The sequence below is a fragment of the Chelmon rostratus genome, chromosome 13, assembly GCF_017976325.1.
Source record: "Chelmon rostratus isolate fCheRos1 chromosome 13, fCheRos1.pri, whole genome shotgun sequence".
Classification (NCBI taxonomy): Eukaryota; Metazoa; Chordata; class Actinopteri; order Chaetodontiformes; family Chaetodontidae; genus Chelmon; species Chelmon rostratus.
In genome coordinates this window covers 8,337,798-8,365,680 of record NC_055670.1, presented here as the reverse complement: position 1 = coordinate 8,365,680, position 27,883 = coordinate 8,337,798, and the positions used below count along the sequence as shown (strand labels likewise).

The 27,883-nt window shown below is 41.1% G+C and overlaps 1 protein-coding gene across 1 annotated transcript; it reads right to left on the bottom strand.

Moving 5' to 3' along the window:
• Positions 1-1,407: 1,407 nt before the first annotated feature.
• senp7 (SUMO specific peptidase 7) lies at positions 1,408-19,871 on the bottom strand. Its single transcript, XM_041950616.1, has 23 exons — positions 19,740-19,871; positions 16,580-16,668; positions 15,747-15,812; positions 15,532-15,647; positions 12,869-13,123; positions 11,559-11,680; positions 11,000-11,106; positions 10,229-10,559; positions 9,468-9,628; positions 8,689-8,799; positions 8,563-8,596; positions 7,279-7,506; positions 6,449-6,897; positions 6,009-6,136; positions 5,607-5,723; positions 5,394-5,510; positions 4,472-4,576; positions 4,165-4,385; positions 3,954-4,000; positions 3,780-3,823; positions 3,619-3,687; positions 3,381-3,531; positions 1,408-3,194 (listed from the first exon to the last, which is right to left on the bottom strand). Exons 2-23 carry the CDS (start codon positions 16,631-16,633, stop codon positions 3,057-3,059), a joined length of 3,171 nt encoding a protein of 1,056 aa, XP_041806550.1. The 5' UTR covers positions 16,634-16,668; positions 19,740-19,871; the 3' UTR covers positions 1,408-3,056.
• Positions 19,872-27,883: the final 8,012 nt, after the last annotated feature.

Here is a 27,883-nt window from a genome sequence, read left to right as displayed (position 1 = left end):
CAGGGTTTATCCTGTTTTTAAAAGGGAAACCTTCCTCTTCTCATCTTTAAGTAGCTGCGTTATGCATGTGAAAAAAAAACAGAAGAAAGGAGAGAGTAATGAGGGCTAACTAGCTTAGGGTTAAGTAAGGCAGTGCATTAATTTTACGTTTCACCTCATTATCCTCATGCAGTGTGGAGGTGATGCATTTAGAATGCTCCAAATATTGCTTTGCATCCTGCCACCAACATTAGCATGCTAACAAGATCAAAACGAACCAACATGCAAAGGTCCTTTTGCAGGTTTTTAGCCATAAACCAAACAGATGGTGGTGCCTCATGAAAACTAGACAATCACCAGATCATTAGCAGACATCATCTGGGGACCATGCATGTCTGCACAAAAAAACAGCAATCCATCCAACACCGTTTATTATACATCTTTCTACGTTAGGTGAAGAATTCATAAATGAAATATTATAAAACTCCATCTTCTTCAATGCTTCAAAGGCAAAAGTGATCAGTTTGATTGGCCTAACGGCCCCCTTCATGGCGCTGGCTTCTGGCCAAATACCTTGCCATAGAAGTTGGCTGAACAATAACTGCGTAAGCGCCAACGTGTGCTTGATCCTGTACTTTGAGATCATGGACAGCTAGCAGGGGAGCCAAGTAGGGCTAGAGGGCAGCGGTTTGACTCCATTGACTTACTGTATGTGAGCGTTCCTGGGTGGGAGATTTCACTGATGCTATGAGAAGCATTCCTCTGTTTCTAATGGTGCAATTTTAAACATTGAGTTTCAACAATACTGTGTGCAGACAGTGCACAGGGCTTGCTATGCACAAACAAACTAATATACTGGCAGCTTGGGTGTCGATGTTGTGTACGCCGAATGGCTGGCATACAAAATGTGAGGGGGATTACTCAGTCAGAGTGTGAGGGGATCTGACAGACTGAGACAGTAAATACACCTAAGCCGACCATGTAACCCCCTGAACAGATTACACTGGAAAGCATTGTAATGTGCTGTACAGGCATTTCCAAATGAAGCCTTTTGGCCAGAGAAGAGCAAAGTTGGCTCCTCTGGTCAAAAAGAGAATTATTAACAGCAACAGGAAAAAGAAAAAAAAAAAAAAAAAAAAAAAAAAGTTTTGCAGAACAGGAGCCAAAGAAAACTTCTAAAAAAGGAATAAACCATCTGATTTACAGCGCAGACATTCAGTCTCCGTTTTAGTTACCAGCCTCTAATCCTCATCTTGCTCTGAAAACCAGTTAGGACAAGAGGTCACGAGTCAGGACACCCAAAACATAGTCCAGTTGGCATTTGTCATATGATGCGTCATAGAAAACCTACTAGGCTCGTTTAATGCAGCTATCTATGTTTGTGGTTCAGGATGAAAATAAAACGTTAAAAAATAAATAACAAGTGCGATTTGTTCTGCAAGTTTTAATATACAAATGAAACCAAAGATAATTTGGAAGCAGCTTCTGTATAATGAACACAATGTCTAAAAAGAACATGTCACAGAGGATGTCATGAGGTGTTAAAGGAGACTTAACATCTGAACAAAAACCACAGGACTATCAGACAGAAGGAGTGATAGACGGCAACGTCTCTTAGGTCTTACTTAAAAAGGTTTTACGTTTGCATACTGCTTGACATGCTAATGTATGTGCATTGCTGATAAATGGTAGCATACAACATTTCAGTTTTGTTCCAAAGAAAGGTGAGTGAGCGAGTCTAGCTTGTTACTATCTTAAGACACTACCATGTCTCCTATCTAGCACTGGGAGGCTAACGGGATAACTGAGTGAGGCACTGAGTGACGGAAGGAGTTCATTTCTTTGTTCCATGTATCCAACAAGGGTCAAAAGACGGAACTGCTGTTTCATGTTGGGATTCCAGTTCCCGAGGATTTATCGACATGTCACTTTTTTCCAAGTTGCAAGCAGACTCCGGCAAACTGTCAGCGCTAAACCGTCATCAGGCAAATGGTTTGTGACCATGAGATTCCTTCTTAAAAAGAAAGTGCCTGTAAGTCTGCAACCGATAACATTCTCCATGTGCAGGCATAGATACAAAACTACTGTATGACAGTCTTCAATATCATAAATGGAGTTACAAATTACAACACTCTGTATACTAACATTCACAAATGTACTCCCAGAATGCTTACATTAAATGGGTGGATTACTATGAAATGCCCTTAATTATCCCTAATGCTTTGAGAATGAATTTAAAATTTTGGGGATTTAAGCATTCATTTTATCGTTATCTACCCATTGAATGTAAGCATTCTGGGGGTACATTTATGATTGGTACTGGAAACTGTTGCCTTCCTACTGCACACGGGGGATGTGATTGGTTGCAGACTTAAAGCCACTTCCTATTTAAGCTTCCTATTGTCACAAACCACTTGCCTGATAATGCTGTAGCACCGAAATGTAGCAAATAAATTTCTTATTATAAGTTACACAGTACGCAGGACTGTGTTTGCAACTTTCCATCCACTAGTCCCTCTCCTGCACACCTGTCTCATTTTGAGCAACTAAGGTAATTTTATAAAGAAATTCAGAAAGAAACTTAGAATGTATTTTGTACTCTGCCTGAAAATCAGGAGAAAGCGTGCCGAATCAGAACAGTTTTGATTAGAAAGCCCATGACTGAAATATGACGTGAAATGAACTGTCTGACGAATGTCAGCAAAGCAAGTCAAACCAACTACAATTTGCAGCACAAACTAGGCTTTAACGTTACACTTTTACACAATTTGACTTGTGATTCTGCATAAAAAATTAAATACAATGAATCGCTTTTATAAAATATCTTTCAGCATAAAAACAATCAGTAAAAGGTGACGGGACATACAAACATTTTTTGTATCATTTTGTGCCTTCATGTTCACTCACAGGACCCACAGATGGTCAAAGCTTTACACGTTTTATTCAAGTTAACATAACAACAGCATCTAACTTGATGGAAATATTTTCAGTTCACACTGAAGTGTCCGTCGCTCGGTATGAGCATTGATTTACAGTGAAATGGCTACGCACTGAACAGCAGAGCTGCTTCACGTGTCTTATCTGTTACTATCCAAGTTTTGACGTCGGTAAAGGTGCAGCACCAGATCTCTGATTTCATCTCGTTTCCTCCGCACCTGCTGCCGTGGAAACCAACGTACTAGATGTAGAGGGAGATCAAAGTGTACCACAGGGTCCTGAGAGCAGAAGCAGAAGCAATTTCCCATTACTGTGTACACGCCATGAAAACATTTTAAATATCCCAATGTTTTCATGTAACTGTGACAATTTAAAGCTGCTGCTGATCCAATGTTACAATGGACATTTTTATAATACGTCAGACTACACGAGCCCTAGAAAAGAGATGCTGACAAGTTCTTTACCTCCAAAAAACTCTCGACATATTGCAGCAGGTAGAGGCCACAGTCGCTGCTGTTGTCCTGAAGCGGAACGTGGCAGTGTGAGCTTTGCATGCGATCAGGACCGAAGTCCCTCAATGAACCGCGACGGGCCTCCCACTCTGACTCCAAGTAGCTGAAGGGCAAATTCGCATCATCTTACATGCATTTATTAACTCACACAAGCAGCTACAGACAGACAGACTGAAAGCGTCATACTTACTCCCGTAAGAGTTTGAAGACTCGCTCGTGAAGAGAGCGTTTGAGGGAATCCATGACGAGAATACACGGCCTACAGGGCGGAGAGGCACGTCTGTCATTCGGTGTTTAAACCCACAGAACCCGTACATTTTTCTTCTCACGTACGTCTGATCACATACTCACCTCTTGCAAATTGTTTTCTTCTGATAGGTCCGCTCTGTGCAGCTCTACCAACAGAGAAACAACATCAGGCTGAGCAGATTTGGAAGAACAAATAAAGACAAGAATCCCCCAAAAATTGTCTGCAAAAAAAATATCGTTATTCCAAGTGAGCGCAGAGAAGAATGCTTTACTTACCACTGGACCAGGTTTTGGGTCTTTGTTGGATTCTTCTTGAGTGTTTTCTAAAACACAGAAACAACCACTGCTGTCAAGCTTTGCAATCACAACATAAATAATTCACGTGCTTGAAATAAGCAGCAGAAATATCAGATAGTTGCAATTTAAGCCACTGCGTGCTGGTCTTTGATCCCAGCAAAGGAAGCATCTCTCATTTAGTCAAACAGACCTGTCTCAGTGTCCATGTTGTCACTGTGGTTTAATGCAGGTGGTGTAGGTGGTGTCTCTGTGTTTTCATGTGGGCTTGTAGATCCTTGAGCCAACTCTAGATTCTGTAACTCGCCAGTCCCATTGTGGCTCTTTCCCCCCTGTGAGTTTGGACCACTCCAGGATTCGGATTTTGGCTCATCCAGTCCAGGAAAGCAAATGACAACTAAATACCAATGAGCCCTGAATAGACAACAGAGAAATACGATATAAAATGTGATGTACCAAAAAAAAAAACCCCTCTGCACTCCAGGTTTCACGTAACTCACTCCTGATTGACTGGCACAAACAGGAAGTCCTTCTTGAAGATGTCCACGTGGCGTGTCCATGTCTTCACTCGCTGGTGCCGCTTCTGCCTCTGACAGCTGAGAGCACTAAAAAAAAGAAAACAGGGGAAGTTTTTTCACATGACCACAACATACACACAAACAGCTGTGCACACTTGAGAGTAGTGCTGAGATGTTCAAGTCTTATGTTGCTCCAGTGTAAACCAGGTCTGGACCTCTATGTATATCAAACTTTAGAGTTTCTTGAATTCTCAAACATTAGGTGTTATGCATCAAGAGCGCAGGGCTCCTGTGGTCAAAAAATGTGCCAGTCCTGAGTGGAAGTAAAGCAATTTGAGCTTCATTAAATTTAAATTCATGTATGAAACAGTCTCAGCAGCAATTAGTAAACCACTCGGTCTCACAGTGCTCAAGTTAATTTGTGACATCATTCAAGGTTGTAAGGTTTCCATTTTGATTCCTGGCTGTTCGTTTGTTAATATAACCCAGATTCCAAAAAAGGCCGTAAATAAAAACAGAATGCAATCATCTGCAAACAAACTGTGATCCTGAGCCCATGCAGTAACATCCTGAGCCTTTCTAGGATGTCCCTTTCATACCCAATCATGACACTATCACCTAACAGGTATTTCTGGAGCGTTCCACAACTTTCCAAGTCTTTGTTGCTCCCAACTTGTTTGAAACATGTTGCTGCATCAAATTCAGAATAAGCATTTATTTACAAGAATCAATGAAGCTGATGAGGTCAAATATTAAATATATTGTCTTTGTACTGTTTTCAATTGAGTGTATGTCAAAAAGGATTAGCAAATTATCACATTCTGTATCATTTCTGTTTTACACAGGGAAGAAGAGAGCTTCCTGAAAACATGTTTTTCGTCCATTGTTTCCGAGCACTACTTACGTGTCCTTGGTGCCGCCTTCACTGGCATTGTCCCTCCGTGTCAGCTGCTTGTAGAAGAAGCTGCTGAAGATGTGGGAGCGCTCAGTCACAGCAGCAGAGGCGTTATGGAGGAGGTATCTGTTCAAAAAACACAGCGACGCAATCAATTCAAAAGTGGTTCTCTTTTCAGCAAAAGTAAATCTGAAGCCTTTTGCTTGAAACTGCGTTACTTACTTGAGGTAAAAATCAATGATGACATCGTTGAGGAACTTTCCACTGTCAAGGCACTGCAGGTCCTCCATTGTGACAGTTATTCCTCCTTTCAGAGGCGGAGGAGGAAACTGAATCAACCTAAGCAAAGGAGGACGAAAGAAAGATATGAGTCTAATCATCTGCAGGTGGAGGTAGACTTGAATTGTTACAAATTTAAGCAGATCTGGCATTGGCACTCACATTAAATCCAGCTGCTTCATTAAAGCCAATATAAAACTCAATGTTTCATCTATAAGTTACATTCATTCACTCACAGTTGGTGCAGCCTTAATTTTCATTACATTTCTAATCCTGATGTTGAAATACGCTGACTGCAAGAATCTTGCGTGAGAAGCTGCATGTGGGATAATGCAGGTTACTTGCCTTTGAGTCAGGCTCTGATGTTTATACTTAGTCCAGCTGCAGTCTGGTTTACACAGGGACACGGAGTAGGATCCTTTGGTTCTGCGATGGCACAGTGTGTATACAGGAGCGGGTTCCTCCTTTCTCTTCTGTGGGAGCCAATATAAACCATAGGAGAGAAATTTACTTTGTAATCATTTAACTTACCAGATCACATAGATCAAAGGCTCTCAGCCTCACATGGGGACACAAAATAAACCTTATATACCTTTCTGCTACCCACAGTTATGCTTATTTTTCCAGACTATCCTAATTACTTTGGGACACTATGAATGATTTGAATATAGCAAAAATCACTGTAATTGAATAGGTCACAACCATTACACATATACATTCCCTGAGGAGGTAGATACTGCTACATTTTAAGAGGTCGCAAGCCAAAAAAGTTCGGAATAACTAACCTCAGAAGGATGTTCGAGCTCTTGTTCCGTCCGGTCCTCCTCTGGTCTGAGCTGTGTCTCTGTCTCCTGTTCTGTCGCAGTCTGCAGCTCCAGTATTGTCTCTTTCTGTGGATCAACCGAAGGGATGAATGGAGCGGTGTTTTTGTCTGTATCAGAATGTGTCCCATCCTGGTCTGTGTCTAGTCTGGGATCAGTGCCCTCCAGGCCCAGTAGAGACAGCAAGTGAGAGTCTAGTCTAGTTCTTCTTATCAGCTCTATGCTTTCATCCAGAGAAAGAACAGGAGTGACGATTTCTAAAACGCTGACTGAGTCTGCATCCTGGGGAACAATGGATTTTTCATCTGCAAGGCTGTTGAGACAGTCCATTTCCAGGAGGGAGCGCAATAAAGCCCCTTCCATTCCCACCAGAGGATCTCTCAAAGTCAGAAGAATGAAGGGGCTCGCCTTGGCTGTTAAAATAATCAAAACAGAATACCAATGTATCAAACAATATTGACATTTTTATAAGAGCTATGAAACAAAAACCTGTGGCATTTGTAAATTTAAACACTTGGCAAAGCTGCCAGCAGTTTAGAGGAAATCCAGTCTGAATCCCTTAAAGACTTAAACCCCTTAAACACTTTCAATTGCTTTGACTTGATTGTGAATAGAAGTCAAGTTTCCCATCTAAGCTCTGTTACTCATCAACACACTGGTTTACACAAAAATACAGTGAATCAGTTTTGAGTAAATGTAGTCTAAATGCTATGTGGCTCTAAAAACAAGAAGAACTGTCAGGTTGAGCTACTGACTGTACTCTAAACTTGTATCTACCATGTGGACTGTCTCACCGGTATCCGTGGTTCCATCTCGTTTGACGCACAGCTTGAGGAGGTCCTGCTGAACAGCAGCTGCAGCAGCTTCTGACACACAAAACAGAAGGACAGCAGGAGGAGAGGGCTCCTCGCCACCCTGAAAGAGAAGCTCCTGCGCCTCCAGCTCCTGCTGCTCCCAAACACTGTACCTCCGCAGCGCTTTACGCTCAAAGGTCAGCATCACCTCCACCTGTCCACTAGCGTCTGGAGACAAGAGGTGGTCAGGTTAGCTTAGCAGCTTGTGGTGCTGGTATCAAACATGTGTTGATTAATATTGATTTCTTCTTGTTTTAGATTAACAGAAAACATATTTGAGATCTAAAACAGAACACGACTAAGAGTCCACAGCTATGCTAGCAGCAGTGCTTTGAGCTAAAAGCTAACATCTGCACGGAAAAAAGTTTGGTGCCAAGCTTGTCATGCTGGCGTTAAGCTGAAAATATCTGGCGTGTTAATCATTTTAGGTTAGCCTGTTGGCATGCTAACATTGGCCAATTAGCATTAAACAAAGAGAGCACAGCTGAAGCTGATTAGACTATCATTAGTATCTGGTCATAAACCAAAATGCTTGACAAATTGAAGCTGTGATGTGAAGTCATTTGAATTCATCCTCTGGGGACCATGAGTGCATACAAAGTTCAAAGGCAATCCATCCAATAGTTCTACACACAGACAGACAGCCATCCATAGCGCCACGCTGCTCACTGGGTTAAAAACATACATTTTTCTGTGCAATAGTTGGATTGCAGAGCTTGACCGATTACATGCTGTAAATGCTTGTCAAACCTTCTGAAGGCTACGAACAAGCCTTAAGTACTGAGGCATTCAAGGTTATATTAGGCATGATTTGTTTATCTGAAACAAACTTGCACTTGCTAGAAAAATCTGCGCAAGATGTTTTGCAGAATGTGCAAACAATTTGTTTAACGAACACATTTCTTACACACACATAGCAAAAATCAAATCTCAAGGAATAATCACCTTGGTTCCTTTTACAGGTGCTTTCAAAAGTGGAAGCACACTAGAGCCTTGAGGGTCTAATCCAGAAGCGCGCACACACACACACTAACACACTTGCATCTGAAATAGACCACTAAGCTGAGGGTGGATGGTGTGCAGACAGTATAACCAAAATAAGATGAGATGGGCTCCTGTTGGGTCTGACTTTACGCAAGCAAGACCAAAGGTCACAGACAGGCCAAAGCTGCTCTAAGACAACTGTGATTATGCAGTGAAAAGTTTAACTATTTGCATCTTTACCTTTCAGTGGGATGATGATGTTTTGGTCTGCTATCTGTGAAAGGGGAGTTGAAAATGTGTTACACTTGCTAAATGTGATGCTATCAGCAAATTGCATGTACAGTATTTGTGGGTTACATTAATCACCATGAAGTCTCCATTCGATTTCCCTTGGTAACCTCCACAGTGCAGGGTGGAGAAGGCCACGCCCATGCAGCAGTAGTCTATACTTGGGATGAGAGAAACTTCATGCACCCCCTGCAACACACAAACAACAGTTTGGAGAAAATGGTGCAAACATGGTGAAAGGCCAGCATTTTAAAACATGCACATTTAAAAGAAATACACAATTACAACACAATAACCCCCATAATGCAATGAGATCAAGCAATGTGGTTAAAACCAACATTTCAACAGAGACTGTTCATTTCATTTTAAAGCCGCACTGCGCAGGATTGGAAAACTCCTTACTTTGGCACCATCTAGTGGTGGAACCAAGTATGTCATCATAGTGGCACCAACACATGGTGCTGCTTTTTTGTACTAGAAATGTATCTTGTCATCAAAACACCTCTCGCAAGAATATCTTGTTAGTATGACAGGATATGGGGGATAAAAATGATGACAACTCTGTTGGTTACAGCAGGTATTATAAAATGAAGCTTGTATGAAGCTTCTGTGATTGCAGGCCTCTCTGCCCCTCTAACAACATGCTTTTTCAAATACAGATATGTTTTAAAACACATGCAGGCACTATAATCTGTCTGACAAATTTCTACAGTCAACCAGTTATTTTAACACAGACAACCACCATAGTGTTAAAACTATTAACTAGTTGAGTTGAACATTATTGATCTTGTATGAAATGGGAGTGTTGTATTGAAGAGGTTTGTGTTAAATATAACACAGGGACACATTCTGCCAACCTGCATGTCCTCTGTGTCAGAAGCTTCTTTCTGTTTGGCCACATCTTGCTGTGGGGATTGTCTCTGTATTACTGTGTCTTCCACAGGGACCAGTGTATGGACCGGTGATCTGCCGTGCTGAGGCACATCACAGCTCTCCTCGTCATCACTGGACAGCACAACTGAAATACAAGCACGAGGAACACAGTGATCATGATCAAAAAGAGGAAAATATACTCAGCTGCCTGTCTATTATGTACAGCTAGCTAAAAGTGATGCAGTCTAATACAACAGACCTACAATGAATCCAACCTTCATGACGTTCAGTTTTTCTTGAAACTGTTTCGAGTTGATAAATGAACTTCCTGCTCACACTGAAGGACCATCTGTTAAACTGTATTACATTATGCAGAGAGATGTTCCTGTTATGTAGTCTCTGCTCACTGATATAGATAGGATAGACAAAATAATAGAAACACCTCTCTGTATAATGCAATCCAGTTCAACAGCATCACAAACTGCAGCTTCATAAATGACCATGCATAATTGCAAACTTTGCATTTGCAGCCATGTTTGCTTAGCTAAAAACTATGGACTATTGGTACGCTTGTGTGTCCTGATGCATTAGCTGGAAGGCTCTGCCTTAATGTAGTAGATAACTTTATTCAGCTTGTTTTACCAAAGTGTTCTGTAAAGCCAGTTCAAGAAAACATCCACCAGAAGAAATCAGATGCTTTGAGGGGTTTTGTTTAAGCTCACTCATCCTGTGTTGGTGTACTCACTGGGTTCTGAGGGGCTGCTTTTGGTTGTGTTGTCCTGGCTTGACGATACACTTTGGCTGGGAGTACCAATTAGGTGTCCAACCTCCAAATCAGCACTGATTATTGGGACCAGAACTTCTGCTGGTTCATCTGCTCCCACAGTGAACTGTACAATGGTACGATCCAGGCTCTCCAAATCTCTGTCTTCTCCACTTTCTTCCAGACAAATGCGTATGGGGGCCGGTCCTCCATCTCTTCCCTCTTCTCCGTTGAGGTGAAGCACACTCTCACGGTGGCGTTTGGGACTGCCTGGTCCATTGCACTGGGACACTGCGTCCTTTCTGTTCCTCTTCTGTTGAGACAGCATAGAACAGATCACCTCAATGTCGGTGTGAGTTCACCAGACAACCACAGAACGGAATAAAGCCAAGCCAAGTGCAAGACAAGAAGATAGGAGAAATATCTTGATGTTGGCTTCATCTATTTGTAGTGATGGATTTCATGCATTAAAACACAACACACAAAAATTGGTTCTCGTCAAGTTTCACTGAAAAAGAGACACTGAAGAGTCTGATGTTAAGTTTTGACAACGCTCACAGGCTGCATGTCAAATCTTTTTGCCAGATATTCAGAATTTCATCCATCTATCTGCATGAACATGAGGCTGACGTGATAAGATGGATGCACGTTTTTTTAATGCCCTTGTTGGGATGGGTTTTGTTTGGATAAAGTTTACTCCTTGGTGAGACTGTGAGTTCTGAACCCTCCTCTGTGACTCTGTACGGTGCTCACCGAACTGTGTTCTGGACCAGTCCACCTGTTCGAGATGCTAGCTGGGGAGAACTCATCACAACCTTGTGTATCCTTGGCAGACTCCCAGCTCACTGACAACCCACAATCTATATGAGGCAGAGAAACACTGATCAAACCATCATGCTAATGTAAACTTACACAAAGCATCCTGACAATCTGACGACTACTACTATGAGAAAATAGAAAAGAAAATGGTTAATTTGTGAACGGAGATATGAGAGTGAGGGAAAAGCTGAGCAAATTATTTCCGCTAACAGAGCTGCACTTTCCCTACAGCTGTGTTTTATTTTACAGAACTAAAGTGTAGCATCTGTTTATTTACTCAGGAAGTAAGGCCGGAGGAATTTTTCCCATTGGAAGAACCCTTACATTAAGGGACAGCTGAGAGGTCAGGGGAAAGTAGGAAAATATAAGCATGATGCTTTTAATGGTGCAATATAAGAGAAAAGTCCAAGCTTCATTGAAGAAGAAAATGAGGTTTAGAGCAGCGTCACACATCAGCAACCATGTGAGTCTGAATTTCTTCGTGTTTACACACCAACAACTTCAGCGAACTTGTAGTCCTCTCCGCGATCCTTTCCTATTATCACCTCCTCGATATCTTTTTCTTCTTTGGCTACGTCGTCATCAGCATTTTGTAAGCTTCTCCTGAGTCGGGATCTGAAGACATGAGAGAATTAACAGTGTGTTCTGATTAGGCTGTACACACCATTCTCATTTTGAGCATGAATTCGTGTAAACACAAAATATCCGTGACCAAACACATTAAAGAAACACGCAGAAACACATATGTGAACTCGGATCTCAAGTTCTTAAATCTTTCTGTGTGGTATTATTCCAAATAAAATCACCAAGTTTTCTGCCTGGAAAATAAACAGAGCCAAGGATGCAGACTGCCGAGCCAAACTCCATTAAAAGATCATTTCTCCTTAAACTAATCAAAAACAAGCAGAAGAAATTACTCTAATAAAGAATATTGTTTTTGTGGCTGTTTTTGTTCATTCTTCACAGGTCTACACGGAAACCCACAACACTATCCTGACTTGAGGTTCAGGTTTAGCACTTTCCAGAGCAAAATGACCCGACAGGCTTTTCATGAAAGTGGGTCAAATTTTCAGACTAATTTTTCACACTCAGACACTTAATGGTGTGAGCCTCCCATTCTCTGATGCAACTGTCTATCTATGAGATTAATAGCATCATTGCTATTGCAGAGATGCTGCGAGTCCCCAGGAATAAAACTGTGCTGAAGCCACTGGTGGGACTGGCAGCAACTTAACATCCAGGGACCCAGAGAGACTTCATGCCGGTCAGTAATGACAATTTAAAACTAAAATAACAGTAACTGCATGATCAAAATCTGATTTCGGTGTCATTCAGGTATCCAGGTAATCTGCCACACTAAATATGTGCATTTTAACATCCAGGGAGGCAGTTGGAGAAACTGTTTGAGTAACACACTGGGTGAGCAGCTACCACTGGAGTAAATAGGCTTGATGTTGTGACACCTCATCCATTAATGTCTGATTGTGGGTTGAAAATACAGAAGTGGAGTTATGTGTTGGACTTTTTCTTGGCCAGGTGCAGCCACGTCCACTGTCTGCCTAGCAACCCCTACAAAAAAAATTAATCCATTAAGACATAAGGTGTTAATTAATGAGCCTTAGAGGTGCTTACAGGCAGATTTTCTATTTTTTTCGAGTTGAGCCAGCATTTTCCCCATTTCCAGTCTTTATGCAAGCTAACTTGCTTGCTGTAGCTTTATATTCATATAATATGATATGACAGTGGTAATAATGTTCTCCATTATCAGCAAGTCGAACATTTCCTTTAGCGGCGATTTCCTACCTGTGAGAGGGTGAGGAAGTTGTCTTCTGGCTGCGTTTCGGGGTTACACTCTTTTTTTCATCATTCCTGGCGTCCTGCTCACTGGACCTCGTGAGTCGGCAGATCAAGGGTTCCTCTCTGCACCGACCACTCTTCCTCCGCATACTTGACACTTGTCCTTGATTTCCCAAGGTATGACTCTGTTTTATCCTCTCCATATGAGCCTTGCCCTGTTCTGTCTTTAGGACATCTCTCAGGATCAGACAAGGCCTCCTCCTACAGGATGAAAAAGAGAAGCAATTATTCACAACCTTCCTGGGGCAGCGTCTTCGCCGCAACATTGTGGCCCCTCAAAGTATCCTGACTTATATCTCATCTGCCATTGCAGGCCAGGCTTTATGTATGCCAGACGATCGAGAAGGAGGGGTAGGCAAGTCAACTGGTGTAGATAAGGAATGTGCGCAGTCATGATAAGCCAGGCCTTGAGTCATGTTGCTTATAAGCAGTGTTAGCTTTAAGCACTTGGAGCAATGTGCAAAATTAATACTGTACATACAAACAAGAGACGCAATAATCAATATTGAAGAACAGGCAAAGGTGGTTTTGTGTTTGCTGTTTTTCAGTTTCAAAACTTTTTCAAATAAAGTTAACTCTCAACGATCAAAATTATACAAATAAAAAAAACAGCAATAGTACATTTATCATACAGTACATCAATTCACAGTCATCTTATTTATTATCTTAATATCGTTTATGGAGCTGAAAACAACACAGCTGTAATTCACCTCCATAAGACTAGTATTCAGCATGACAGCGCCATCTGGTGAAAGGTTCAGAAACTGCAATGAGCTCCACAGGCAGGGCAGGTATATTTTAAAAGCACTTTTCAAAAATACAGCATTTCTAGGTGCTTCAAATATGACAGAAATGCATTGAAAAAAGACACACGGGCTATATGAAGAGACAATGAAAAGAGTAGAGAAAATAAAAAACAAACTATAAATAAGCTGCAGTAAAATAAATCAACAGTAGGATCAAAATTATGGTGCAGCTAAAGTGCAGTGAAAGATATGAATAACAGTCCCAAGATAAACTTCCTAACAGGCAGCGACAAACACTGACGTTTAAAGCCCTGACTTAAAAGGACTGAGAGTTGGAGCAGATCTCAAGTTTTCTGCTAGCTTGTTCCAGATATGCGGTTTACAAAAACTGAATGCTGCTTGTCTGTGTTTAGCTTTGACTTTGGTGACAGTAAGCTGACACGTCCCAGACAGGCAAACTTTTGGTGACCTCGCTGGCGATATCTGTCTAATCGGCCCAGGCAGAAGAGAGCTGTTGCCTCTTTTTGGAGCGGGCAAAGTGAAGAGGGATCCGTGAGCTGGTTGTCAACACGCTGACACTGAGGCTGTGATGTTTTGTCTTTGTGGTGTAGAGTCTGTGGTGTATCAGGCTGCATCATCTTACGTCTGGTCCAACAGTACTTTGACTCTAGATCTGCTTGGGTGGAGGCCATCTGTCCTGAAAAGACTGAAGTTATAAATGTAATGCCTTTCAGACTGCAGGTTTTGTTGAGCCATGTGTTGAGTCCTGGGAGTCTGCTGACCCTGTTGAGGCCCATTGGCAGCGGTCTCTGCAAACATCACAGGCCCACACAATATCTTTTTCTGTCCCAAGCTGGGTTTTCCATGTCTTATTGCTCCTGTTCCTGCCAGCAGCGTCTCCCACAACCAGTTACTGGTTGAACCATCTTTCAGTTTTTTCTCTTCTGACCCACCTCAGATTGTTTTGCCCTTTTCTGGAGGCTGGCACTCTTCACAGTGCTCCACATCGGTCTCAACTCAATTTATTAATGGTTCAAGCCTGGTGTCACTGTGGTCTTTGTTAATGCCCACCCAAATCTCATTCACAGCACGACTTCATTGGTTTTATTTCAGTTGTACAAGAACTAACTCACTGGCAGAGTGTTGTGGAGCTCAGACGGCGTCTCCAGAGTGAATATCCTTGTCCTGAGTGCAGCAATGTTCTGTAACAACTTACGACAGTCTGTGCATTTTAGTGATTCAGATGAACAATATGCATAGTGCAGATCCAGGTATAATTTTGTCAGTAGTCCAAAGGTTACAGCTTGGGTTGCGTTAATGCTGTGGGAAGCAGAAGCCAGTTCAAAGTATTGTATATAATCCCAGAGTTGTCATAAACTATCCTCCAATGATTTTGTCGTTATGGGAAACCTCCTTAAATGTGTTGTAGCTTGAGTCAAGTAGGAAAACATGGTAAAAACTAGCAAAAGGAAGAGCGTCCAGCTTGCAGCAAAGCAGGAGGAAAAAATAACTGATTGAATTCACAGCCCGGTTTACATTCATCAGTTTTCATTCATCAGACAAGTACAAGCATGCTAGCTAATGGCAGGCTCCATGGAAATAACATTAACATGTAAAATTGACGTTACATCTAAATTGTGATGGCCAGTGTTCAATAATCAAAGTAACATAGCCTTGTCAGGCTAATTACCAGTCCCAAGCTTGGCATTTCATCAATATGATTACGTTTATCGTAACACTCGTGAAAGAGTTTCTTACCTTAAGGTATGCAGGCAGTTACAAACTGACCTTCCAGAAACAGTCTTTAAAAAAACAAACAACTCAGAAGGTTAGTTCTCAGTTCATTCCCCTGCACCTGCTTACCTGGACATTTCAAACGTGACTTTGGCAGCATGGTTGCGAACAAACAGCCTGGATCCATTTTTATGCTGTGAATCAAAATGTCTGCGTTTGCGACCTGAAAATTCTTTCCAAGAAACCTGTTAATAGAGGGAAACAGTGTGAGTCTCAAGAACGGTCATGTTATCACCATATCATTTGTTTGTGTGGTCAGACAGAGAGCAAAGATATGATTATACCTGACTTTCAAACTTCCCACACTCTGATGCAAGACGTGTCATGGGGATTCTGAGTGGGCTTTCCATCTAAAATTCACAGGCTGGTTAGTTACCATGCTTGTAAAAAAACAAATGGCATGCAACAGCCAGAAATTTGTGAACTTTTGCATGGATGTGCAAATACAGCAAGTGCAAATGAGTGAAGCTTGTGACTTTGACCTGTAATGCGTTATGTTGAGATTATTTTTCTATGTGTTGCAAGCATGTGGTTGCAGCTGTTCTGCCTTGGTACTTTTATAGCAGTATACATAAATTGGCACCACATTGCACTTGTGCTCATGGGTAGCAGGATTTGTTCTGTCTAAAGACATCAACTTAAATTTTAACAGCCATTTGGACAACTTTCTGATATTTTATAGACCACGCAATTGTGAGAATAATCAGGAGACAATTTCAGAATGAAAATCATTCTTAGTCCGAGTATCATCTTATTATGGGAACAGTAGCATAGCAGCATCATAAGAGCAGCATGGCAGCATAATGGTTTACTTGAAAATATGCTAATTGCATCTGGTCAGGTGTCCTGCACTCACTGTGATGCAGTATTTCTAACAACAGGGACGTGTGCTGTCTACAACCACAGAATATTAAACAGCATTAAACAATACCAGATTACACTGATGTTGGGATTGGCAGATGATTAGCACAAGTTATGATGGTAGCCATAAAGCAGGCACCACTACAATACTTTGTCTGGATAAAAAACAATTCAAGCAGTGCACTAAAAGCTCGCTAATTAAAATATACAGTATGTCTTGCAAACTAGATATTTCAAAAGCATGAGTCATACATACCAAGTTATCCTCGTCAACAGCAAATGCTATAGTTAAGGCGCTGTTTCGCTCCATCACGGTCAAGGATCTGGTAAGGCACGGCAAGTTCACTGCAAGAAACATGCACAAAAAATTACAGCCTAGTCTATGTCAAAACAAGTCAAACCTGTGTGACTTGAGTTCTGTACTACAAAGCAAGATTTCGTGTTATCGAGGCAACTTCAGGTTTAACCCCGGGTCTTCAGAGGTCTCCAGAGCTGGTTATGTTCGACATAACAGATTGGCGCATATAAAAAAAAAAAAACACCTGCCGGCCAATCCATCTCTTGGAAAATGGCATCACCATTCGCAGAAGAGCTAGGCACACTGACCATGACGGGGTAGCTTTGCAGGGCAAGAGTGTTCAGAGATCAGGGGGTTTTTTTGCTCCCAAGTCCGTTTCAAACTGCCAGAGTTGCAGCAGAACAAATAAATCTAAAATTTTCATACGTACCATAAAAATACATCTAAGCAACCAATTAATTTTATTGCATAAAACATGCATTATAATCAGATCTACTCATGCCCGAATGACAGGGCTGTGGTACTATAAGCCTAATAAAGGTCCAGTGCATAGGATTTAGTGGCATTTAGCAGTGAGACTGCAGACTGCAACCAACTGAACAACCCTCATCTCACCCTTCCCTAGCTAGGCCGTGAAAAATGTGAAACGTAGACACATGACGGTGCAACATGGTGGACTCCATGGAAGAGGACCCCCTCCCTCTATAGATATAAAGAGCTCATTTTAAGGTAATGAAAACACAACCACTTATTTTCAGCTGATTATATACCAATGAAAACAGAACTGTGTATATCACATTTCTGCCAATAGCTTCCCCTTAAATCCTGCACACTGGACTTACACACAGTCTGCAGTTCTTTTGCCAGCTGTCCTTCCTGTGCTACATAGTGTTCTAGCTGTCAATATTTGTCCCTGTCACTGGTCATTTGTCATCTGTCAACCTATCATCGTCAGAAATGTGAAAAACTACCCACAATAGAAAAAAGTCCAAAGGAGAAGCTCTGGACAGGGGCAATGGAGTGACGTATTACAAAACAGAACTTAGTTAATGATACGGTTAGGGTTAGCTAATGTTAGGCTAACTGAAAGCTAACAAAATGTCAGCTAATCGTACACGATTCATTTATGTATCTAGCACAATGAAACAACATTAGCCGACCTTTGTTTCTGACTGTACACTGTGACATTTCATGTTTCGAACCTTATTCAGTATGTGATGCATTTTGTGCTAGTTCAGTTCTCTTTGACCCCACCAGTAAACAGCCAGTGGATGGCACACTTACCCTTGTAGATCACATTCACAGTTATGCCAAGATCCTGAGTAACTATCAAACCATGCCGTCTCTAACTGCGTAACACATATGTTATAGCCTACATAACTACTAAAATGTCTAATTTAATCTACCTACCTAACATATCTCCCCATCTATCTGAAAGTGTGAATATGTCTAAGCCAGGGGTCGGCAACCTTTACCGCTCAAAGAGCCATCTGGACCCATTTCCCACAGTAAAGAAAACACTGGGAGCCACAAAACTCCTTTGACATTTAAAATGAAATAACACTGCATATAACATGTTTTTTTTACTTTATGCTATGTATAAACCAACTGTAATGTGTTGCAATTGTGAAATCAATGAACGACTGCAGAGAAAACGAAATGACATTTCTGCATGCAACAAAAACATTTTGAACTCAGATATAAAGACGTTGGGTTAAAGGTTACTTTCAAGTGAAATACTCAGTGTCTATTTGAGTCCAGCAAACCAAAAATGCCGTCCACTCTCTGCGTGCCGTCATCCGTTTACTGGCGTGTGCAGTCAGCTGTCAACCTGAATAATAAAATGACTATTTCACTGAACAATGAAAAAATGTGAATATATGCTAAATAATAGGCAATTAAAATATTAATCAAACGTGGTTAATGTAATTTCTGCTCCTGAGCCTCAGCGCACAGCATCTGCACATCAGGGCTGTGCGCCGTCACCTGCATCTTTACGCAGGATCTTAAACTGTCATCTGTGAGGCGTGCGCAGTGTTCGTTTCAAAACTAACCAACTAAAATAAAATACATTTTAATTAAATGCTCATTAATTATTTTCAGGAGCCACATCAGAGGGGTGAAAGAGCCGCGGGTTGCCGACCCCTGATCTAAGCCATAGTCACACATTTACTCGGTCTGTCCTTGGTTCCTGCACTCACAGCCTCAGCATGAGCTGTTGGTTTGTTTGTTTGTTTGTTGCTGGTGTGACTGGTTGTTACAGTATACAGTGGTCAGCGGCCATGCTGAAACTGAAGTTTAACTGAGTTGCTCCAACTGAACGGGTTGAGACTACCTAGCTAGCTGGTGTACAGGTGACGGTTGGTATCCTCCAAAAACGAGTTGCTGCTGAGGCGTCACTTTCCCCATCCCCTGGATTGCTATATTTGCTCTTCGTTTGTAAAACATGCCGCTGTGCTGCCAGTAGACTTGTCCGTGTTTGAGACTGGCCACCTGCTGCAAACACCGCCCGTCTAATGTGAACGCGCTCATGGCTAGATTAAAAAAAACAGGCTTGATTATTTTCTTGATGGTGATTATAGGCCTAACAGAGTCAGATAACGAAAAGACATCCTGGGTATGTTGAACTTGCTTCGCGGAAGGTGGTCATGAACATGCAGAACTGAAACAAGTAACATGATCCATTCTCCAAGGGATAACCTATAGGGATAGCTTTTTGCAGAGTAAAAAGGTCCTATTTAGGTGGCACAATCAAGAAAGCTCAGCCAACGTGGATTTAGTTCCATTTAATGTTAAACAGGGTGTTACTATTGAGCTCCGTAAGAAGACACGCGTTTAACAAAACGCCAAACAATGGTGGCCAACAGTGACAAATCCATAAAATCAGGGAAGCTATTGTTTATGTTGAGCAGATGGCACGTGTATCGCGACCAAAATGCCACCAGTAATATAGTAATTTTCACGCTTATTACGGCAATACACGCATTTGAATTTAAAGCTGTCTTCAAGTGTCTGGACACAATAGAAAGCAAAAACCTTATCAGCTAGCGATAGCGTTAGCAAAGTTAATGCTACCTTGTCCAAGATGCTAGCTAAACGTAAGAGAGTGACAGCTTACCCTAGACCAGGGCTTCATTTGTTGTTAACAGAGAATATAGGGAGAACGTAGAAAACTATTTTCCGGCGAACGTTTCCTCCAGCACCTTGCAAACGCAGTAAGTATACATCCCCAGTTGGATTCTGCAGCTACTTAACAGTGGCTCCAATATTCAGCAACATCCGGGAAACACCGGAAGTACATCAGGGAAAAAAGCGAGGAGCAAAAGAGTTAACAATTCGTTCCGGGCAGGATGGTACTATGGATCAATCAAGTGTGCATTATGATTACTAGTGCAGTATCCCTTAAAAATATGAAGTCTGGAATGGCTCTGAGTATAACATAGTCTATAGTCAAGGACAGCACTTATTTATTTCTTTTATTGATTCATCCAACGACTCTTTTAGATTAGTCAATTAATCCAATGTTGTTGCCCATTCTAAAGACTATCTTTTATCACTTGATTAAGTTAACATTGTTGAATTAATCAAGTGTAATACTACTACTACTAATAATAATAATAATAATAATAATAATAATAATAACATACCAAATTTGTAATATGCCAAATTTGTCATAGCAGCTCCCTGTTGCTATGAATTTGAACCCTGAACTGGGGAATCAATATTTTTACTTCAGTATTTTACTTAAAATTGGAAATGGTTATGATATTGGATTTATTTCATCACTGGAGAAAAATGCAGTCCAGATAATCACTGGCAAATTACATTTTGCATCATCGTGTCGCAAGGTAAATAATTGAAACAATTTACAGATAGTAACAACATTCAGTTTGTCATTTCCACACTCAAACATGGCTGTTAAAGTAAACAGAAAATATATAAAAAGGCCCAAAAACCATGTTACATTATGGTCTAATGTAATGTTAATATAACAGACCGTGGCAAGTGTGAATGAGTACAAGAGACAGTCTTATCTGATCTCTCAGTCTCAGACAACAACTCCAAGTGCCTTGAGATCCAACATCTACCTGAGCCAGGCATAGGTCAGATCACAGTAAAGCTGACAGCCACCTTTGCTCAGTATGATACTCCAAAAGTGCCAGTGAGCAATACCATTCATCAGATGGTTTCAAATGAGTAAAGTGAGAAATATGATGTTATTGTAACATCTCGTCTACATTATGTCCAGAGTACTGGACAGAATGAGAGGGCAGTACAGGCAGCAAAATGGATTCTCATGCAGGCAGTTCCGCCTTCTTCCTCTTCTGGAGTCAGTCCTGTAGAGCTGCTGATGGGTCTGAAGATTCAGACAACTTTACTGACTCTGTCTGATTCTATCTGTCTTCTCCTCAGTTCAATGTCGGACAGGTAGTGGCTGTATGGACAAAAATTAAACAGGTTGGTCCTGTCTTGCTGCTCCTGCAGTCTTGAAAAAGTGCTCTGGGATGCTTTCTTGTTTGTGCATAGCAGGTATACTGCTGTCATACAGCATTTCCAATTTGCAGTGCTTACGGAGCATTATTACACACATTATTGGGTCTCTGTAGATAAACACGGGTAAGGTTTTTTGCTGCAGCCTGTAAGGAAATGCGTGCTTTGAGTGGATGCAGCCATCTTTGCTGTTGGAATGACTGAATATCATTACTTGAGGTGATTTGCAATGCATGCAATTGGTCTGTGAGTTTCCGTGGCCCAAACCAGTGCCATAAAGTGGCAATTAAAATCAAAATTCTCAGTCAAAATCTAACAATTCTCAATAATTTATTGCTTATAGGTGATCCAAACTACTTCAGACTTGACACTGCACTTCCTTGGGTCCTTTGCAATACTCCAGCCAAGTGAATCAATGTCAATCAATGAAGTTGATCATGTAAACAATTGTCAGGAAAATTAATGGACAAACAGACATACAGTACGTAGAGTCTGACAGATTCCTTCCTTTGTAGTTAGGTTACAGTGGCCAGTGTGATGGCACAATTGGTTATGAAATATTGAAATCAGTCATCAAAGTCCCAAAAAGTGGACCAGTCCAGACTGTTATCTAACAAATATTGGATGGATTGTCCTGAAGATTTGCACAGACATTCATAGCCTGGCCCAAGCAGACATTCATGGTCCCGAGAGGATGAGTCCTTCTGGTGTTGCTGTGCCCCTAATTTTTCCTCTAACACCACCAGCAGATCAACTTTTCAATGTGTCCTTGGTTTATGATCAAATACTGTAGTTGCAAATCTAATGATACTCCCATCAGCTTCAGCTGTATTTTGTGTCAAGGCTGGATTACCAGCCAGGCCAAACAGGCAAGCGTCCCACGCACAAGACCTCCACGACCTTAGTTTACTGTGCATCAGTTGCTTTTTAATGATTTGCTTACTTGCAATTTGTTTGGGAATTTGAACCAACGAAGTGCAGCATGAAATGTGTCATGCCATTTGTATGGTTTTGTGTGCACTGTACTTCATGGGAATTTGAAGGGTGCAGCGACATAACAGCAATATTTTCCCCTGTTGACCCTGAACAGGTTTATCCAGTCATGCTTTGTTTGTAGTGCTAACATGCAAGCGTTGCATGCAAATGTACGAAACTACGGCAGTGAACATTTTGTCACCAAACTTCAGCATGATACCAAGCTTAGTATTTAGTTCAGACGGCTTTGAGGCTGTAGACTAGTATGGGAACCAGAAAACAGCCTATATTGTTCTAGTTAAATAATGCATTTTGCAACTATATATAAAGAATGAGACAGATTTTATTAAGTTTGTTAAGATATTTGAAAAATAGATGTTTTTGCATTGCATGATTTAAAATCAATTAACATATGAAAAAAATGAATGTTCATTGGTTACATGAACAATTAGAGGTTTTGATCAGTGTTTTTAACAACTTGTAACACATGCTGCTGATGATGATGTTGATGATGATGACGTCAAAAATGATATGTTTTCCAATTTTGACTTTCCATGTAGGGCTGCACGGTGGCTCAGTGGTTAGCAGCATCGCCTCACAGGTTCGATTCCGCCTGGGATCTTTCTGTGTGGAGTTTGCATGTTCTCCCTGTGCAGCGTGGGCTTCCTCCCACAGTCCAAAAACATGCTGAGGTTAATTGATAATTCTAAATTGTCCGTAGGTGTGAATGAGTGGTGTGCATGGTTGTCTGTCTATATGTGTAGCCCTGTGGTAGGCTGGCGACCTGCCCAGGGCCCCTGCCTTCGCCCGAGAGATGGCTGGGACCCTGCAAAGTATTCAGCGGTGTATAGATAATGGATGGATGGATGGACTTTCCATGTCTGACAATAACGGATGATGACGGCAGCCTCTCTCAATTGCTATTAGTGGTCGGTGCTTTATGTGTGCCAGTCAGGTTGAGCAGCTGACCCCTCTCCTCAATCCCCAGTGACCTCCCTCTCGCAGGAGCTGGAAGCAGCAGAAACGGCAACAGCAGTGCAGCAGATGTTGCCAGCTTGCGGCGAAGTTCACTGTCACGGCCTCCATCAGCCGCTCCCTGCTGTGAATTTGGGAGGCCAGTCCTGCCAGCCGTATTCTTCCAATAAAGTAAATTACTTTTACATGGCCTCCAAGCATGTTTGTTCCATCCACTACACACTCTGACACACATGGTGGATCAGATGTTAGCACTGTTAATATAATATATATAGCATTATGTTATATTATTGGTTGGCCAAACATGCATTGTGAGGGTGTCACTTTGGGCTCTGGCTCATGGTGATGAGCATTTCTCAATATTTCCTGAAGTTTTACGAAGCAGCGGACGCGAAACAATCAATTGATTAATCAAAAAATAATAATCAGCACATTAATCATTAGCTTCTGTTCAATACAAAAGAATTCAAAATGAGCTCCACCTAAACAAAGTACAGCAGTAAAATGCTGCTTCAACATTAACGCATCAAAAGAAAACAAAATAAATAATAATAATATGAAATAGTATAACAGTCACATGGGCCATTTTAATACATTGACTTCTTTTACTTTGAATTTTCATTTCAATTTCATTTCCTGATTATACTCACATATTTTCCCTTAAGAATAATGGTAGGTGGTGTTGGACCAGATGGGAATTCATTTCAATGACCAGTTGGGAATTAAATCATAGGAGTTCATTGAATGGATTTAGTTCAGAAACTGCTACTGAACTCAACAGCAGGCAACACCAGAGGCCAAACGACCGGCCCGTTCTGAACTGGCTCGCTTTGAAAGGGAACTGAACAACTGTTTGTCTAATGGGGGGCTGCACTGACAAATGTGACCCTGTGTGGGAAGGAGTTCTTGGATCTGGATCTAAACAGCCACTTCTCACAATATCCTGCAACGCACCAATCCACACATTACATTTAAAAGCTTGTTCATCCACTGTATTTTATTACTTCAAATTTAAAAAAAAATGATTTTTTGATTTTCATATTCATCAAAAACAGAAAAAAACATGACAGACTGTTGACAGCTTTGGCTGTCTGATCAGGTTTAAGCCTGAAGTACTTATATTTGGTGGTTCTGGTTACATTATTACTAATACACACTTTTGGATACACTGGACTGCAAGGTGTAATAATTCATATGAATATAGATTCTATATTAAAAAAGTAGTTTCATTCTATATTATGACCCTCATGCTTGTGATATTGTATAATATATAATAGTACAAATTATGATATGAGTATTAACAATTATGAAGGAAGGTTAACTGGAGACATGTGTGTTATATATTATAGCTACAAGCTCCAGGACAGGAGCAGGAGTCTGAGCAGTTTCTGTCAGTAAAACTAAAGATCAACGTTCCCTGCTGGATTTCTACTGCACACATTCATCATTTTCAAAGTGATGTGACTGCTGTTTTCTATGGTGGCAAGTTTACATATATTAGTCAACTAAAACTGGCCACACCATCAAATGTTTGACTGACTTTATAAATAGTTTCATCATGTTGACAATATTCCGCTGCAGTCAGCCAAACATCTGGCTAACTAACATTAGCATGAGGCGATACCATGGATGGAGCAGGTTGGAAGAAGCGTGCTGTTAAACAATACAGGCCAATGATCACAAGTCGTTTGAATCTTGAATGATTTCATTTACTTACTTCTGCCGAAGAGATGAAGCCACATTCTGCTATGAAAACAGAACTAAACAGGCTTTCATTTCCTGCGAGCCTACAAATTAGATTCCTATACAACTAAATAGCAACAGCAAACATGATTTAAAGGAATCGTAATGTGGACCGAAGTATGTTTTGTGTTAACATAATGAGGAATACTGTTAACTAACGTATCTGACAAGTGGCAAAAACGTTGATATTGAAAATATATTTGCTGACAGTGAAATTTATTTGTTTTCTACCAAAATAAGCAATCCTACCCTGTACTCTCCACTCGTAGTGACCACAGCATTATTCAGCTTTTTTTATGACCGTATTGAGGCACTGACAGCATTTGGTTGCTGATAGAGAAAAATCATTGTCTATTTGAACACAGGAAAAGTCTTTCTCTGACTTTAACCAAAGCGCTTCTGTTGCCTGAACCTGAGGCAACCTCCATTTGTTTTTATTGGCTCTCTTGCATGACATATGCGTTAGTGATGATTGGATCTTGAAGCGCTTACGACAATGTTGGTGAATTTCATCCAAATTATACAAACGGCAAATGTTCTTTTTCCTCACTTGGAGAAAAGTGGTGGAGCATCGCAACAGTGCGCTCCAACAGCACTACACCTGTGGACGGGTGTGTAACTATGACAAACTGTAGTTCCACTCAGTATTCAAGCTCTGTGGTGTTAACCTGTATTACTTTGCTCATTCTGCGCAGGGGTTCAACAAGGCCACCAACGACCTCATCAGAGAGATGGAGGAGGAAAAGAAAGACTTCCTGCAGAAGAAGCTCTCCAGCACAGAGGAAGAGAACAGGAAGTTTAGAGCCAATTTGAAGATGGGAGAGAGGGAGGAAGTACATGCCTTTGGTCTGCAGCGAAGATGCAACGCCGCCATCAATGCCTGGAGCCACGAGTGCAAGACAGCGAAGGAGGACCGGGAAAAGAGAGTGGAGGACATCGTCTCTCTTAAGCCTCCTCACTCAGAGAGGAATCTGAGAGGGTGAGAGCCTCTGTGTATAAATCAGAAGCCTCCAGTGGAGCGAGCGCCATGAAAGAGAGGTGGCAGGCAGAAGTGAGCAAGCCGAAAAAGGTCATCATAGAGAAAGACAAGCAGGTCAGCAGGGCCCAACAAAACAAGACGAGCTGGCGTGGACACCTTTGCCCTGCTGAATAAGACAGAGTCGGCTCTAAAAGAGAGCAAAGCGACCTGTGAGGCTCTTGAGGAGAAATTAGAAGAGCAGCTGGCAGCAAGAGACCAAAGCCACCAGAAGGAGCTCTCCGAGAGGAAGGAGAGCTTCAGAAGGAGCTTTCTGAGAGGAAACGCCTCAAGCAAGAAAGCATCCAGCTTCAGGTTTGCCATCTCAGCTCATGTTTTGGTTTAACAGCTTCTTTCAGAAAAATTCAGACCTTTAGAAGTGAAATTAAAACATGCTGTTCTTCTCTTTTCAGAAGCTCACAGTGAAAAACAACAACAAGATCTTCTGGAGCTCACATCTCTAAACATAATGACCCTCCCTCTTTTTCCCTTCCCCTTCCTATATTACTTGTTAATAGTTGAATAAACTTTCCAAAACAGTGATAAATCTACCTTTTGCCTTTGTGAACAGACGCAATATAAGATAGATATATGTATAGTATTATATATTTATGTTATATATAGAACATGTTGCATTATATGCAACATATATGAAGCTAAAGTATATTACGTACAGAGTTGATAAAATCCATTTCAGCATCCACATCATCCACACTGTGTCTGAATTGTTTGCTTTTTGTTGTGTACACACAGCAGTCCAACAGGGGACGCTGTTTGATCATTTTCAACATCATATCCAGCTTCACCAGACAGTTTTACAAAAAATGATTCCACTCATTGGCTAATATACTGTATGCGAAATGTGGCTAAAATACACAGAAGAGCTTTATGCTGTTAGAGGATCATTATGTTATAGTAGAATATGTACACAGAGGCCAGTGCCAACATGTCTGGCTTGTAATGCATCACTGTTGACAGAAGATGATGCTGCTGTCTGAAGGAATGAAGAACACCATCAACCAAACATGGTTGTTCACAAGCAAATGAACAACCAAAAAAGACAAATTTACAGAGGTGGAAGAAGTATGCATTACAAGTAAAGTCACTGCCCTGCGCTCAGAATGTTACTTGGATTAATATTACAGATGCAATGATAAGTGTAAGTGTAATTTTTAGGTCTGGTGAAGGGTAAGCAAATTTGATTGACTTTATATACTGCTGGGTAGTTTAACCTATAACTATGCATCATGTTTATACAGAAAGCTCATTGCTGTGTTTTAATGCTTAAATGTTGTCGAGTAACAAGAACAACATTTCTCTGACATGTAGTGGAGTTCAAATATAAAGCAACATTAAACAGAAATAATGAAAGACTATACAAGCGTGTTGAAATAGTGCAGCACTTGTTTACTCCACCACAATTGTACCTAAACACACAGAAAGAATAAACCAGTGAAGCATTAGCAGAATTCATACATATTAATTTTTAGAAATTGTTATCATGGATGAAAGGCACAATTCATGATCCAAAATCCTAAAATACTGTCGTTGCTAAAGACTGGACCTTGTTATTGCTCTTAAATTTGGTATTTTAATACAATTACTGGTACCAGACACCTAAACACAGATTTTTATGTTTTTTGATCATATTAGAAATACTTTGTTTTGAGAAATACAATAAATAAAGTAATACTCAAGTCATATACTGTATGCATATCACATGTCCTAAACTGGTATCTGTAATTATGTGCAGGACAGACAGTAGACATGGAGGAGAGGAATGAGAGAGGTGTGTGTGTGTGCATATATACTGTATAAAGGTGTGTGTGTATTTAAGTAACAACGTGGTCCCAACCCAAGATGGCGAGACGTCAGAGGAGTGCCCATACTCAGGGGGCCCCTCTGTCTGTGCTCGCTCACTGGATCTGTGACACAATCCACAGGTATGACTTGATGGGTCACGATCATCTGGCTGCCTGAGGGCATACTCCAATAGGGGCATCGCGTCTTTGACAGCACTTTCAGGGGTGTCTCAGTGGAGGACAATTGTCTAACCACCCTCT